The sequence below is a fragment of the Trichoderma gamsii genome (assembly GCF_001481775.2).
Source record: "Trichoderma gamsii strain T6085 chromosome Unknown Scaffold_80.2, whole genome shotgun sequence".
NCBI classification, from domain to species: Eukaryota; Fungi; Ascomycota; class Sordariomycetes; order Hypocreales; family Hypocreaceae; genus Trichoderma; species Trichoderma gamsii.
Genome location: NW_020171417.1, coordinates 18,130 through 31,795, shown reverse-complemented (window position 1 = coordinate 31,795; position 13,666 = coordinate 18,130). Strand labels below are relative to the sequence as shown.

Sequence of the window (13,666 nt, the reverse complement as noted above, 5' to 3'; positions counted from 1 at the left end):
GAACCAAATCAAACGCTTTTGTTTGGATTGCGGCTCCGGCTCGCGTCCTCAAACTCGTCTTGGCGCAAAAGGCAAGAATGAATACGAAGAACGACCATAAAAGAAAGAAAGGGGCAAATGATTAAACGAGGTAACACACGGGTTATGAACTCGTGCTGATGCAGGCTTTTAGCATGGAAAATGGTTCCGTGCTAAAAGAGGTGGAAATATGCGTGTCCCATCGTTGCTATTGCTATCAAGTATCGTAACGCGATACACCAGCCGCAGTAGCGGCAGCAGTAGCAGCAACAGACGAGATCAATGGTAATGTACGGTTTCCATATATGTGTAGTTTGGGGTATGATGTCGATGATCAATCGGTGTTGTGCAATGCCATGCATGAAAAAGAATCCTGAAAAGTCACCCCCTAGACCAATTAGGGGGCTCAAAGTAGATCCCAAGCAAAACAAGAAAATCCAACCAGTCGTTATAAAAATTGGGCAAAAGAAAGGAATGTTTTTTCCCCTTATTCTCGCCCTCTTTTTCTATCTTTTTGTAAATCCTTCACCACCGCCAAGCTGCCTAAACCTGCGCGATGCGTCGGGTCCGAACCAGGAAGGGACTCGGCATCTCGTCTCGCTCCGGGTCCCACACGGCCACCGGCTCGTGTCCGGAGCTGACTACACGATCTCGATGTGGCTTCGTCGAAGCCGCGGCCCTCTTAGAGCTCACGTTCTCGCCCAGCGGTATGCCCGGGACGCTCAGGGGGCGGCCTCCAGCACGTGCCTGCTGCAGCTCGACCAGTGTCCGGCCCTTGACGTCCCTCTTAGTGGCTGTCACTTTGCTATGCGCAGAGCCGTCCTTCTTAGATGACAACCTGCGAGACGTGCTGGATGACGCGGACGTGGGCGACGGGGTGTTAGCCTCACTGACATTTTTCGTCCCCGTGAGGTTAGCGACGGAGGGAATCTTAGTCAACCGGCTGACTGGAGAGCGCGACCGTGTGGTTGGAGCAGAGGTGACGGCGGCTTTGGAGACGAAGCCGCTCGACTTGGTTCCGCTAGTTCTCAGACGAGAGGTAATGTTAGAGGCCTTTTGCGAAGAGAGAACCGGCCGATCTTTGTTCGTAAAGGGATTGTTAATCGATGAACTGTTTGTTGATCTGTGTCGCGTCGGCGAAGAAGGAGTAACGTCGTCGTCGTCTGAGTCTTCAAAGGCTTCTCTCATCAGATCCCAATTTTCCGCCCTGGAAGCCGAGTTCGCCGCAAAGATGTTACCTTGGTGCGTTGGAACCTTGCCGCGGCGGCGCGGAGACAGCGATAGCGAGGCAATGGCCACAGGGGGCGAGTCCATTTCGATATCCATGGGAGTGCCGTGGGGGCCGGCATACGTTTGGGCCCTGCTATAGGGCGTCCGCGCTGTTCGTTTGACTTCCTTGTTGAAGTCTGGGCTTTCGGCATTGTAAGAAAGCTCTGTGATGTCGGTGGTGGAAGGGAACTCGTCGCCGCTCCCGTCAGCAGACGAGTTTTGCGGCTGGTCAGATCTCGCGGCAGGAGAGTCGATAATTTGCACGTCTTCTGTTGGTGGTGATGGTGCTCTCTTGCGGCTTTTTTCCAGCTCCCTCTCCACGCGGCTCCTGACCTCCTCGTCAAACTGCTTCTTCAGTCTCTCCATTTCTGCGTTTATCTGTCGATCGATTTCCAGTCGGGCTTTGACCTCCCACTCTCTTCGTATAGAGGCGTCCAGCTCTTCGCGCATTATGTGCTTCTCCTTATCCATGCTGACCAGTCGCAAATTCAGTGTCGCCTCCTTCTCGCGTAGGATCTCCTCACGCGCCTTAAGCGCTCGGTTCAGATCAACCACCTCCTTTTCTTTCCTCATAAGCTTCACAATTGGGTTGTTGAGCAGCTGCGCGGTATCCGGTCTCCTATCGGGGTTGACCTTGAGGCAGTCTTTGATGACGTGGTTGAGTTCGGCAGAGTACATGTCCGGCAGAGGATTAATCCTGCCGTCTTTGATCTTCTGAATGAGTTGGAAATGCGTCTTTGCGTTGAACGGGGGCTCGCGAGCGCAGAGTTCGTAGATGATGCAACCCAGTGACCAAATGTCTGACTTGAGGGTGTATTTCTCGGCCGCGCAGATCTCGGGTGACATGTAGAATGGGGTGCCGACGTAAGTGGAAGCAAAGTCCTGCGACTTGATCATCTTTGACAGGCCAAAGTCACCCAGCTTGACGGAGTTGTCTTCGCCCAGAAACACTATTTAACAGAACGGTCATATCAGTTAAATGCTGACCTCCAACCTTTGCAACAAGCTTATTTTCTGCTCTCACCATTTTCAGGCTTCAAATCTCGGTGTAGGATCGTCACGGCGCCCGCCGGCGGCTTCGGAGCACCGGTTCCAGACGGATCGAGGACATTGCCGCCAACCTCCGGAGGGTCTATTCCATAATGACAGCGATACAGCGCCAGAACCAGCTGGCTGAAGATGCTCCAGACGAAGCTCTCTTGCGCCCGCTGGCCCTTTAACTGCAGATCCTTGATGACGCGCCCAAGATCGCCGTTGCCGCAGTATTCCATGTATAGATGCAGGTCCTGGCTGGCCTTGAGGTGCTCGCGGTGGTAGTAGGCGACGATGTGCGGATGGCGGAGATGCGACAGGATCTGGAACTCGGCGTGGAGCTGCTCGCGCTCTTTCTGCGACATGCGGAGGTAGGAGATTTCTTTGCGGCACATGATGAAGCCGTCGGCCTTGCGCCGGACCTTGCGAATGATGCCAAAGGAGCCATGGCCTGGATAATGACGCAATCTTAGCTGGGGGCTCTGAACGGTCAAAAGCAGCGGATATCATTCATTCATGCTCGGAGCCACTCACCAATCTTCTCCAACGTCTCGTACTTGTCCTCGTATGACATGGTGAGCGTTTCTCACGGTGGTACCAGCGATGGTTTATCTGTATTCGAGCCCCATAAAGGAACCGTTCTCGACCACACGACCGGGAGAGGAGAGGAGAGGAGAGGAGGATGGAGGGGGGGGGAAAGTGGGTAGGATGGGGAGAGTATAAAAGAAGCCAAAAGAAAAAAGAAAAAAAGATGATGCTGCTATTGTTCTTTCTCGTACTGTTGGGTTAGTTGGTACCAAAAGCAAAGATGCTAAGTGGAGGGGGGAAAGCTTGTTCTGGTGATGCTGTTTCAACGGCGGAGAGGGAAAAGTTTACAAGGGAAAAGGTTAATACAATGAATGGACAGCAGAGCAACGAGGCTTGAACCACCGAAATGGGGCGTCTTCCAGCTTAGCCTCTCGTACAGTAAGAAAAAAAGGGTTCCAAACCCAAAAGAGCTGGAGCGGAACCACCAGTTGCTGCTCTGGCTGCGCTGAAAACAAAAAGGCAGCGCTCGTGCGTGCGCTTTTGCTTTGGATGCGCCCAAAAAGGGACCCTGGTTCCGCCAATTCGTCGGCGCTAGAGGACCGGGGGCCCAAGTCAGTTGATGTAAACAGTGCACGCGGGTGCCATGGCAACGGGCCCAAAGAGGAAAGACCGCGATATAGCCGCCTATCGATAACGCAATGAAAAAGTCACGGCGCCACCTGCCCCATTGTGTGGCTTGTCAGGCAAAACGTGGCGCATTATGAGATGCTGTGAAGCGGTCTACGAAACGACGGGAAATTCATCAATGAGCTTTAGGGTAAGACAGGCAAAAGATGAAATAGTTACGTGGTCTATAAGTAGCATTATGTTATGAGACGAGTAAGCATGTATGATTGATGTAAAATACAAGAATATCTTACACCAAACATCGGTGGGCCCTTTGGCAGCTGCGATGACACCCAAGATAAGCGGCAAAGTTATCTCCGTCCAGAAGCATTTCGCCTTTTTTAGCCACTTTACATAATCCTCACTTATTGCAACTTGCTTTTTTATAACACTCATAGCGACATTGCATTCACCCTCCATATCATCCAACTCTCTTCCTTGCATTGCCCTTTTCTTTCTTTTTCTCTTTTCTTCTTTCAAGCTTTTTAAAAAAGTGAAAACAACTAGTAAAAGATGGTACTGGGAAAGCATGAGCTGGAAGGCAAATTGGGCGAAGAGAGCCTGCTGATAAAAAGCGGCGTGCTGCGAGACGAGAACCCCCTCGACACGAGTGCGCAGTTTCATGAATTCCTGCTGGCGTGTCGGCAGGGCGATTTGCAAAAATGCCAGCAACTCATCTCTATGGGCGTCAATATCAACGGCAAGGACAAGTTTGATTACACGCCGTTGATTCTGGTGAGTCTTGCGTTTTGTCGGACTTAACGGCGGGGAGAAGTTGACGATGAGGAACACCTTAGGCTAGTTTGTGTGGGCATTATGAGTTGGTCCAGGTTTTATTAGAAGCAGGTATGTCTTATTTCATCTTAATCTGCCTTGTTCTAGTTTTTATCAATTCTCAATCTTTTGCCATTACTCCTCATATCATATCCCACCGAACCCCTCCTCAAGCATAACTCGGCACCATGAAGAGCTCACTCACTCATACATCTCACCCACCACAGGTGCCCTCGCCGAGAGGAACACATTTCAAGGCGAGCGCTGCATCTACAACGCCCTCAACGACCGGATACGCAATCTCCTCCTGCAGTACGACTTTTCCAAGAGCTCAGATCCCTACGTGTATTGGTCATCGCACATTTCCACCCTATTGGGCCGGCCGGCTCCGCAGACGGCCGACATCTCGCTCGACGCCGGCAACCGGTCCTTCAACCTGCACAAGTTCCTGCTGGCCTCACGGACGCCGTATTTCCGCCGCAAACTGGAGGTAGCACCGGAGACCACGTTGTATAAGCTGTCGTCGTCTATTCCTGTGGAGGCGTTCCAAATTGCCGTTCGCTACATCTATTTGGGTGATTTACCCAAGGATCTTGCGCCGCCGGGCAGTGCCACCACCGAGGAAGAGGTTGCCAAGGGCTTGGATAAGATCAGCAAGCTGCTTGAAATCGAACAGCTGTGGGAGGCCATCTTGGTGGGCAATGACCGCAGATTGGCGCGGCAGCGGTACGAGGATGAGGTTGAGAGAGCAAGGAATCAGATAGGAGACTTCTTCCAGCGGAGTATTGTTGGACACAAGATGGTTGTGGACATTGATAGGGTCGACGAAGTCCGATGGAAATACGACAACTCCATCTTTGCAGACATATTGCTGCGAGCTGATGAGCCTGAAACCGCGGACGAACAAGCCGATGACCTCAAGGATTCATCATCGAATGGCTTCATCAGCGCCGGCATCCCCATTGGCCCATCACAAACAACCAACGGCACCAAGAAGACGCGGAAATCAGTGCTATATCCCGCCCACAAGGCCATGCTCATCCGCAGCGAATACTTCGACAAGATGTTCTCAGGCGATTTTGTCGAGTCCCAAAAGTCAAACCACCTCCACGTCGTCACTGTAGACTGCCCGCCCGCCGTCCTGGAACTCATCCTCTCATTCCTCTACACCGAAACAGCCACATGCCCCCTCGAGCACGCCCTGGACCTCCTTTACGCAGCCGACATGCTCTTCCTCGACAGCCTCAAGAACAAGGCTGCCGTCGCCATCAGCACCCTCGGCAGCGGCTCCAAAAACGCTCTGATCGACCGTACGCACAACATCAATGGCGAGAATGGCGATATCGTAGAGGTAGAGCCCATCAACATCTACGACGTGATCCACGCGGCTTGGGACTTGAGGGTCCAGCGCCTGGAAGAGTTTGCGGCGCGATACCTGGCGCACCGTCTAGAGTATTACATTGACGAGCCAGACTTCCACGAGCTTATCAAAGAGAGCGCAGAGCGTATCCAGAAGCGTGAAGAGACAGACACCATTGAATTGCTAGATGACATCCGGTACTACCTCTCAGAACGCTTTCGCCTGCGCTTCGAAGACGCCGGCCTGGAAGACATGATGGACGAAGAAGGCGAGATCAACGCACAACTGGCTGCGGCCCTGGCAGATGGCACCCCAGATGCTCAGCCTGAAGAAGCAAAGAACGGTTTGGCAACCGACGCTGCCGTCAATGGCGAAACGACAGCTCCTCATCAAGCTGCTGCTGCTGCTGAAACAAAGAAAAGCGAGGATGACAACGACCAGACTGGAGAAGGAGGAGGAGAAGCCATGCGGACGTTGGATGGAGAGACGGCAGAAGATGAATTTGCGTCGGATGCGATTAATTATCAAATTCTGCTGCAAAAGATTGATGCCATGTTGGAGGGCTTGAAGCTGGATGCATAAATGGGTGGCGCACATGTGCATGATTGCATTTATACATGGGATACTGAGTCGATTCATACAATGCATATATATTTTCATGGTGTTCTCTATCTGTCTGGATCATCGGGCGATTATCAATACCCCTTTGGTCTTCTTGCTGAGCTACGTGTAGAATCTGTATACTTCAACTTTACAAGTGAACGAGAAACAGCGCCTATCGCTTATCATCAAAATCACAAGCGTCTAATAATACATCTCAGTAAACAAAGAGCCTCGCTCATAATTCCACTATAGCTACACACTAGATCTAAAGCAAAACTCGCTTTAATACTTCACAAGCTTCACCTTCGCCTGCAGCCCCTCCGGCAACTCCTCCAACTTCACCAACCCCAGCTGCACACAATCTCCCCAGAAAAACATGGCTCGCTCCTGCGCATAGCTCAAGTAATCAAACTCGTCCGCGCCAGGCTCCTCGTCAGCAGGATTCCCATCAAGACCAGGCACCTTGGCCTGCACAATGCCCCAGGCAATCCACTGCGCGCTGTTCGCCGGCTGCCACAGCCGCGCCTCGTCAATGAGCTCCCGAACCTGCTGGTCAATCTGCTCCTCGCGCGCCTTTTCGACTGCGCCCCAGTCTCCGCCGGGGTAGCGAGCGTCGAGCATAAAGTCGACAATGGAGCTGCTGGACGCCGTCGCCTGGAGAGATGGCGTCGCCGTGCCACTGGGAGTGCTGCTATCGACGGGAGTCATGCGGGGTGTCGAGCTGGCGAGCGGGAACTTGGGGCGGTGGTCTACATATGCCCTGATGAATCGCTTCTGCTCTTCCAGGCTCGGATAACGATCGGCGTGGCAAGCAAAGGGAGCTATGGGATCGTGGTAGTTGTACATCCATTCCGTGAAATGATTGGCAAATTCGTGTCCAGCTGTGTTGGGACCTGCGTACTCGAAATCAATGACGACGAGCTGTTTGTGCTTGTTGGCAGGCTGAAGGAGTGGTGATTTCTCATCATCGGGCCGGATCCTTAGAATATTGCCGTATTGAGTCTGGGGAAACGGGTTAGCTTTGGCAAGTATATATAGGTTAATATGAATGAAAAGAGAGATCCTTACATCGTTGTGCGCAAAAACAAGGCGGTCTTTGAGGGCCCTCTTATCCTTGTAGCAGCCGTTCAAATAGGCTCTGTACCTAATCACCACATCTTTAAACTGTTCCCAAGGCACTCCGCACACATAACCGTTGGCTTTCCAAGCATGCGCAGCAGAGGGTCCTCTCTCTCCTTCTGGAGTATTGTCCAACTCCTTGTCCAAGAAACTGGTGATGCGGCCGACGTTATCCAGCCACTGGTCCCAGTTCTTCCAGACAGAAGCACCATTCTCCCTTTCGTGCACCAGTACCTCAATTCCCTCGTGCAGCTCCCTCATACGCTTCGCAATCTGCCTCGATGTCTCTGGCTCTCGCAAGTTCAGTGGGGTAAGCGTAATAGCGTTGAAGAACTGCTCGAACCGGCCATTCTTAAAGGTTCCCAGCAGGCGCGGACCAATCTTCTTGCGCGCAAGTCGCTGCAACACTTGCAGCTCATTCTCTCGGTCGATGAGATGCTCCACCTGTGGTCCATACACTCGAAGTAAGACTTTTGTCGGAGGCTTTTTTCCATCAAGCTGCGAGATCCCAGCCGGCGGAGTGACAACGTATACAGCGTTTGTCAGAGCACCGCTCAGTCGCTCAACCGCCATGGCCTCGCCGCTACCAAGAGGAATACGGCGCCAGCCTTTGAGCCTCAGCGTGTGAGCTATCCGCAGGATCTCATTCTTGAAACTAGTCCATGCCTCCTTCTCTTTTTCAACCTTGACCGAAAGATCCTCCGCGCTGGCGCTACCTCCAGTGTAGCTCATGGTCTTGGAGTTGTCAAGCCAAGCGTCACAGCTGGGAACGATAGCATCGCCATCCACATAGTCGGTGTCTGAAGAGGCCGTGCGGTGCAAAGACGTACGAGAACCTGGTCGGCGGTGCTTGGGGCCGATTCGCGGGCTGTATTTCGGCAGCGAATTGAGTCCCAGAGAAGCCATTGACGTCTCCAGAATGTGCTGCAAGCCGTCAAAAGAGATATCGCTCGACTGTGAGCTCGTGGAATTCGATCTTTCGCGCGAAGGTTGGCTGGGAGACTCAGCCGCAGCCGCATCTGTAGCCGCGATGGTCTGGTCGGACGGCGGTGATTTCGACTTGCGCCGACGAGGCTTCAGCTTCCTCGTGGCAATCTTCTTGCGCTCTCGCTCCAGCCATTCTCCAACCTGCGCCAATATCCTCTCGCTCTGGTGGTTTCGGCGGTGACTATGGTGATGCGACGTCAATGCCGAATCCTCCACGGGCCGCAGAGCTGGCGAGGCGCTTGCAGAAAGCCGGCCGCTGAGTCGACGAGTGGGGGCTGTCTGCAGACTACGACGCTGCTTGCCGTGATGCGAATCATCTTCGATATAGTCCTCGGGGACAGGGTCCGCGATCTGCACTGCTGTGACGAGTGTAAGCCCAGAGCCGGCAACGTCTTTCATATCTCCATCTCCCGAATTTTACCTCATCGGCCTACGATAACACGACGAGTAAGGCACGCAAAGGGAATCGCACGCAGAGGTCCATAACGTATTCACCCCACCAGCTGAACCCCGCTGCATCAGGCGAGCTTGTCATGGTGTAGCAGCATCGCAACACCCAAAAGCCACCCAAGGTCCCCCCTTGAGGCATTGTCCAGTCCACAAACGAGTATTTTCCGAGTGACCAAATTCATAGATCAAGGCGACGTATTTTCCTTCGGTTCCATTGGCTGCGAAATCATATTGTCCACGTACCTTTGAGAGTGCCGCTAGCAGGCGGAGTTCGAACTGCTTCGTCGTCGGCCTTGAGAGCCGAGCGCAACGGCGTCGGAGGGTGCGTGCCTGGCGTGTCGGCCATTTGAGCGAATGCAAAGGAGAGATTTCCTGCAGAGGTCGCGAAGAGGGAAATGCGGCAGCTGTGTGTTTTGGGCTCCAGAAAGATTCTAAGCGAGGGCGCGAACGAGTTGTCGTGGGGGTCTCGAATGTCTCAAGCCTCAGAAAGAGAGGGTCAGAGGGAAAGTTGCAAGTGGCAACAAGTCGTTAGTTCTAGACAACCGCTAGATCTACTATGATTATCACCTAATGGCAATAATAGAAAGAAAAGAAAAGACAAGCAAGACTGCGTCCAAGAGAAAACGAAAAAAAAAAAGATAGAGAGGGGAAAGACCGAATGTGTGGAAAAGAGAAAAAGGCCTGGGAGTACGAAAGCAGCGCTCGTGACCAGTGACGGCAAGTTTTGGCTGGGGGTTAAACAAGCTCGACAAAAGGCCTAGGACGGTCTATGCGAACGCCACGTTCTTCTGTGTTACCCAAAAAAAAAAGTCCTGATAAGGGATCCAGGATTCGACTAGGCCTGACTACAAGAGGAGGGATCCTCAGGAGGCTAAAGCGTGAAGGGACCAACCAGATGACGTACTGGCAGCACCGTGGCTTTGTCTCTGCGCCGACTTGTTCACACGTTTCTCTCTTTTACTGGCTTCCACGTTGTTTACACGCTATGACGATATAATGTTTCCATCCAGAGAGTTTGCGCCGTCGTACCACGGCCCGTTGCGCTGCCAAACTGCAGGTGTAGGTTCAAATGGTGGCAGGCCAACAAATCCATTAATAGAGTCCATGTACGTAAATGCATCCAGCCGCAGACATGTTGATTTTGGGGGTCTCTACATGGACCTACCCAAGACGGATAGAATCGTCCAATAGTAGCACCATCCAATTCACTTGATCCCAACAAAACACAAACTCAGCCTCCTTTATTCCTCTCTTCTCCTACACGATGCATGTTCAATCGACCAATAGCCCTGACAGCCTCTTCTCCCTCTCGGTCGCCGCAAGAGGAAATCTCGTGCGTGCCTCCAGGCGCTGAGGCCTGTCCCCCGAACCCACTTTCTTATCTCGGCAAGGAACGGTTTTGCTGCTCGCGTGCGCACTATTTCCCACGCCAGCCCATCAGTTCTGTTTCGTTCTATTGGCTCTAATGCTGTGACGGCTCTAATTAGGCGTAACAAACAGTAATTGTATGCACCGAGACAAGGACCAAAGCGACGAAGCGAGCTCCCTTCAGACCCAGTCCTCCTCGCTAGCAGCCAACCAGTCCCTCGTCACCTCCACTCCCTCGTTCCTCATGGCCCATGCAATCGCCTCAACAACATCGTCGACAATCACCGCAGGCTTGTACCTCGGCTCTCTCTGCGCCGCCGTCTCTTTCCACACGCCAGTCTTGACCAGAATCGAGATCCACTGCGTGCCGTCGTCCGGCGCAAACTCGTTGGCGCCGCGGATGTCGCTTTCCGGATTGTCGCCAATCATGTACACTCTCTTCAACGGTCGCTTCTTGTCGCCTTGGTCGCGGTGGTTCAGCAACCTATCGTGTGCGTACTGGTAAGTGTGTCGGAATGGCTTGCCCAGGGCGCTGAACTGCAGCTCGGCGCCACCCGTCGATGCGGCCCACACGCCCTTGAGCGCCTCGACAAAGGCGCCGGTGCCGAATCGGTTGACGGGGTACTCCGTCTTCCATAGCAAATCCAGGTTGGAGATCCAGAGCTGTGGCTGGCCGTCTTGCTGCCATCCATTGTTGGGGAGTGAGGAGTTGCCGTTCTTGTCGGAGATGGTGCCTAGATAGCCGCGATGCGAGATGAGCAGATCGTGGATCACCTGGATGTCCAGGGACCAGTCCCTCGGGTCGTTCCAGACAAGGATCTGGTCAATCTTGAGCGCATTTGCCGGCACGTCCTTGCTGTAGGGGTCGATTGTGTTTGAAACAATCTTGCCGTCGGGAAGAGGCCTTGATTCCTTGTGAAGGCTCTCTCTCAAGTTGTCAAATGGATATACCTTGTCATTGGCTTCGATAATGTCTGCAGGTGTCACGGCCCTTTCGAACCCGTATCTGCGCCCACCTACTGTCAGTATGTATAGCTCTTTCACCCGGACGTCACAAGGGGGCATGGGTTAGCACCGACTCATTGGCTACCCTGCGAGCAGTCTCTGGGTAAGATCCCGTAATCAGCACCGTCCCTTGCTTCTTCGCCTGCTCATCCCACCCTCGCATTGGCGTGTGCGACAGGATGATCCTGTTGCGGATGACGTCCTCGTCTTCCGACATCCCAAGCCGCTTAGACAAAGATCTGTACTTGGCATCTTCATGGCTGCCGCCGCCATTGGTTAGGAAAACGTATCGGGCATCGTGCGCTCTAATTTTCCTCAACATCTCGCGAGCTCCTGGAATTGGCCTTGAGCCCTGGTATAAAACTCCATCGATGCTGTGAATCCGCTATAATTAGTTATAAGCCTGCAACCGGTACTCTGTATACGGCACTCTGGATCATAACGGGGGCAAGGCATAGAAGGGGGAGTTTGGAAGAGAGCTTCATACTCAAAGGCAAAGGCAATCTCCGATAACGCCTTGTGCGCATCGCCATTCACTGCGCCCTGTTTCACAACTGATGGAGGCGATCTAATCTTTTCGCGTAATGACGTTGAAACATGGAATCCTCGCTTGCTTGCGCTTGTCCGAGTCGCGCTCACGCTGAAGCTGGTGAGAGCCGGCGATGGCTGGGCAATAAAGCCAAGTTGCGACCCAGGGATCAGCCGGCATCGGCTCAATACCCTCGCGCGCGACATTCTGGTGTATAAATCCGCTGAGTCTCAATCGCAAAGAAGTCAACAACAACAGATGCCAGGGCAGAGTGATCGCTGAAACTGTGCCAAAGACCTGGCGCCGTGAAAAGCAGAATCTCAGTTGTAGTTGAAGCAAGTTAGAGAAGCCGCAAAGTCGCAGCCGCCCGATGCTGGCCGGGGAGCTCCGTATCTCCACAGTCTTTAAGTCTCCCCGCGATGGCGGCTGGAAATAATCCACGTCCGGCGTGACTCAACTTTATATAATAATTTCTATAATCTTTTGGGTTATTCGTCTAATGTTCACTTTTGCTAAGAATAATGGTATGTTCGTTATATCAAGATTGAGTGGTTAATTGCTAAGGTAGATAAGCATCCTTCATCCTTCTATGGCTTAGTGGTACACTACTTTTACAAGTCCTTTTATATTTCGCTTTTCCTTTCCGTCATGGCATCAGTCATTCTAATGGTTCCTCTTCCAGTCATTCAAGTGATCAGTCAACAGCTTCGCACCCTCTTCTGGTGAATGCTGTCGTCCCAGAGCCTCTACAAAGTCGCCATCTGGATCCATCAGGTAAAAGTAGATGCTGTGATCGACCAAGTAGTCCTGTCCAGGCTTGACGTCTCGTGGCGTGCTAAAGTACACTCTATACTTCTTGCACATCTCTTTAATTTCATCATAGGTACCCGTCAGACCAATCAGCTTGGGGCTGAATTCAGCAAGGTAGTCCTTGAGCGCTGCAGGGTCGTCGCGGGCCGGGTCGCAGGTCACAAAGATGGGGAGCAGTCCGTTGTTGGGGATCTTGGCATCGACAATCTCCAGCATGCGGGCCATCTTGTCGAGCTCTTCCGGGCAGATATCGGGGCAGCGCGTGAATCCAAAGTAGACCTGACAAGAGGGAAGCGAGTTAGAGTCCCATCACATGTTGTACTTGCTCAGTATTTGCTTGCTTACCAGTGAATGCCTGCCGCGCATCATTTCGTCGGTAAATTTCTCGCCGTTTTGATCAATCAGCTCGAAGGGTCCGCCAACTTTAGGACGGCCAACGCCCTTTGTGGTCTCTGCTACTCTCTTTCGCTGCATGCGCTCTTTTTCGAATTCAAAGTACCACACCAGTCCACCACATGTAGCCACAAACAAGATGGCTGCCTTCCACGAGAAGGGCTGCGCGAGAAGTCAGTAACTCTGTAGCTCACATCATTGGCTTGAAGTCGCCGAAGCTGCTCAAGAGCCTATAAGAACCAAAAGACTGCTCATACCCCTGTGCTATACCGACTCTTTGCTTGCTCGATTGTCTTGTATTTCGTTCGCTTCTGTGTAATCGGCTGTCGGGACTGAACAGGCACTCGCGGGAGGACAGGCCGAAGCTGTTTCGGCTGGAATGCGCTGCTGGAGATGCATCGCTGGCATTGTCGCGCAGGCAGCTTTCGCAGGGCGCCTTGAAGGGCCCTTGACGAGGCAAACATTGAGTGCGACATGCTTTCCGCTCTAATTGTCGCTCTGCGCAGCCTCAATGGAAGAAGTGAAGCCGAGGAATCCTGCGCCAGCTTCCTAAATATCGTCAGATGCTGCCCCACCACCGCTGCAATTGAGCAAGTTGTTTAATAATGCGACCAAGATTTACCTACTAACGCCGGATATCTGCCGAAGTCGATCCAAGAAGCTTATTGTGGCGCTTAGTCAGGCCGAAATTCCATCTCTAAACTAGTATATGGCTTTTGCTGGATATTGTCCCCTGCGCATATCTCAAAAACACT

General features: G+C 52.6%; 5 protein-coding genes across 5 annotated transcripts; 1 reads left to right on the top strand and 4 right to left on the bottom strand.

Annotated features, from left to right (window-relative positions):
* Positions 1–561: 561 nt before the first annotated feature.
* TGAM01_v210966 (NEK protein kinase) lies at positions 562–2,893 on the bottom strand (the record flags this gene model as incomplete). Its single annotated transcript, XM_018810843.1, has 3 exons — positions 562–2,237; positions 2,312–2,770; positions 2,854–2,893. 3 exons carry the CDS (start codon positions 2,891–2,893, stop codon positions 562–564), a joined length of 2,175 nt encoding a protein of 724 aa, XP_018655934.1.
* Positions 2,894–4,026: 1,133 nt separating this feature from the next.
* Positions 4,027–6,229, top strand: TGAM01_v210965 (hypothetical protein; the record flags this gene model as incomplete). Its single annotated transcript, XM_024550941.1, has 3 exons — positions 4,027–4,248; positions 4,311–4,359; positions 4,515–6,229. The coding sequence occupies 3 exons, from the start codon at positions 4,027–4,029 to the stop codon at positions 6,227–6,229; spliced, it is 1,986 nt and encodes a 661-aa protein (XP_024404318.1).
* Positions 6,230–6,532: 303 nt separating this feature from the next.
* On the bottom strand, positions 6,533–9,152 carry TGAM01_v210964 (hypothetical protein; the record flags this gene model as incomplete). Its single annotated transcript, XM_018810845.1, has 3 exons — positions 6,533–7,252; positions 7,319–8,715; positions 9,050–9,152. The coding sequence occupies 3 exons, from the start codon at positions 9,150–9,152 to the stop codon at positions 6,533–6,535; spliced, it is 2,220 nt and encodes a 739-aa protein (XP_018655936.1).
* A 1,202-nt stretch (positions 9,153–10,354) lies between these two features.
* TGAM01_v210963 (hypothetical protein) lies at positions 10,355–11,664 on the bottom strand (the record flags this gene model as incomplete). The annotated part of the gene is made up of 3 exons (XM_024550940.1): positions 10,355–11,180; positions 11,254–11,564; positions 11,605–11,664. 3 exons carry the CDS (start codon positions 11,662–11,664, stop codon positions 10,355–10,357), a joined length of 1,197 nt encoding a protein of 398 aa, XP_024404317.1.
* A 707-nt stretch (positions 11,665–12,371) lies between these two features.
* Positions 12,372–13,387, bottom strand: TGAM01_v210962 (hypothetical protein; the record flags this gene model as incomplete). Its single annotated transcript, XM_018810847.1, has 3 exons — positions 12,372–12,797; positions 12,864–13,073; positions 13,169–13,387. The coding sequence occupies 3 exons, from the start codon at positions 13,385–13,387 to the stop codon at positions 12,372–12,374; spliced, it is 855 nt and encodes a 284-aa protein (XP_018655938.1).
* Between the last annotated feature and the right edge of the window lie 279 nt (positions 13,388–13,666).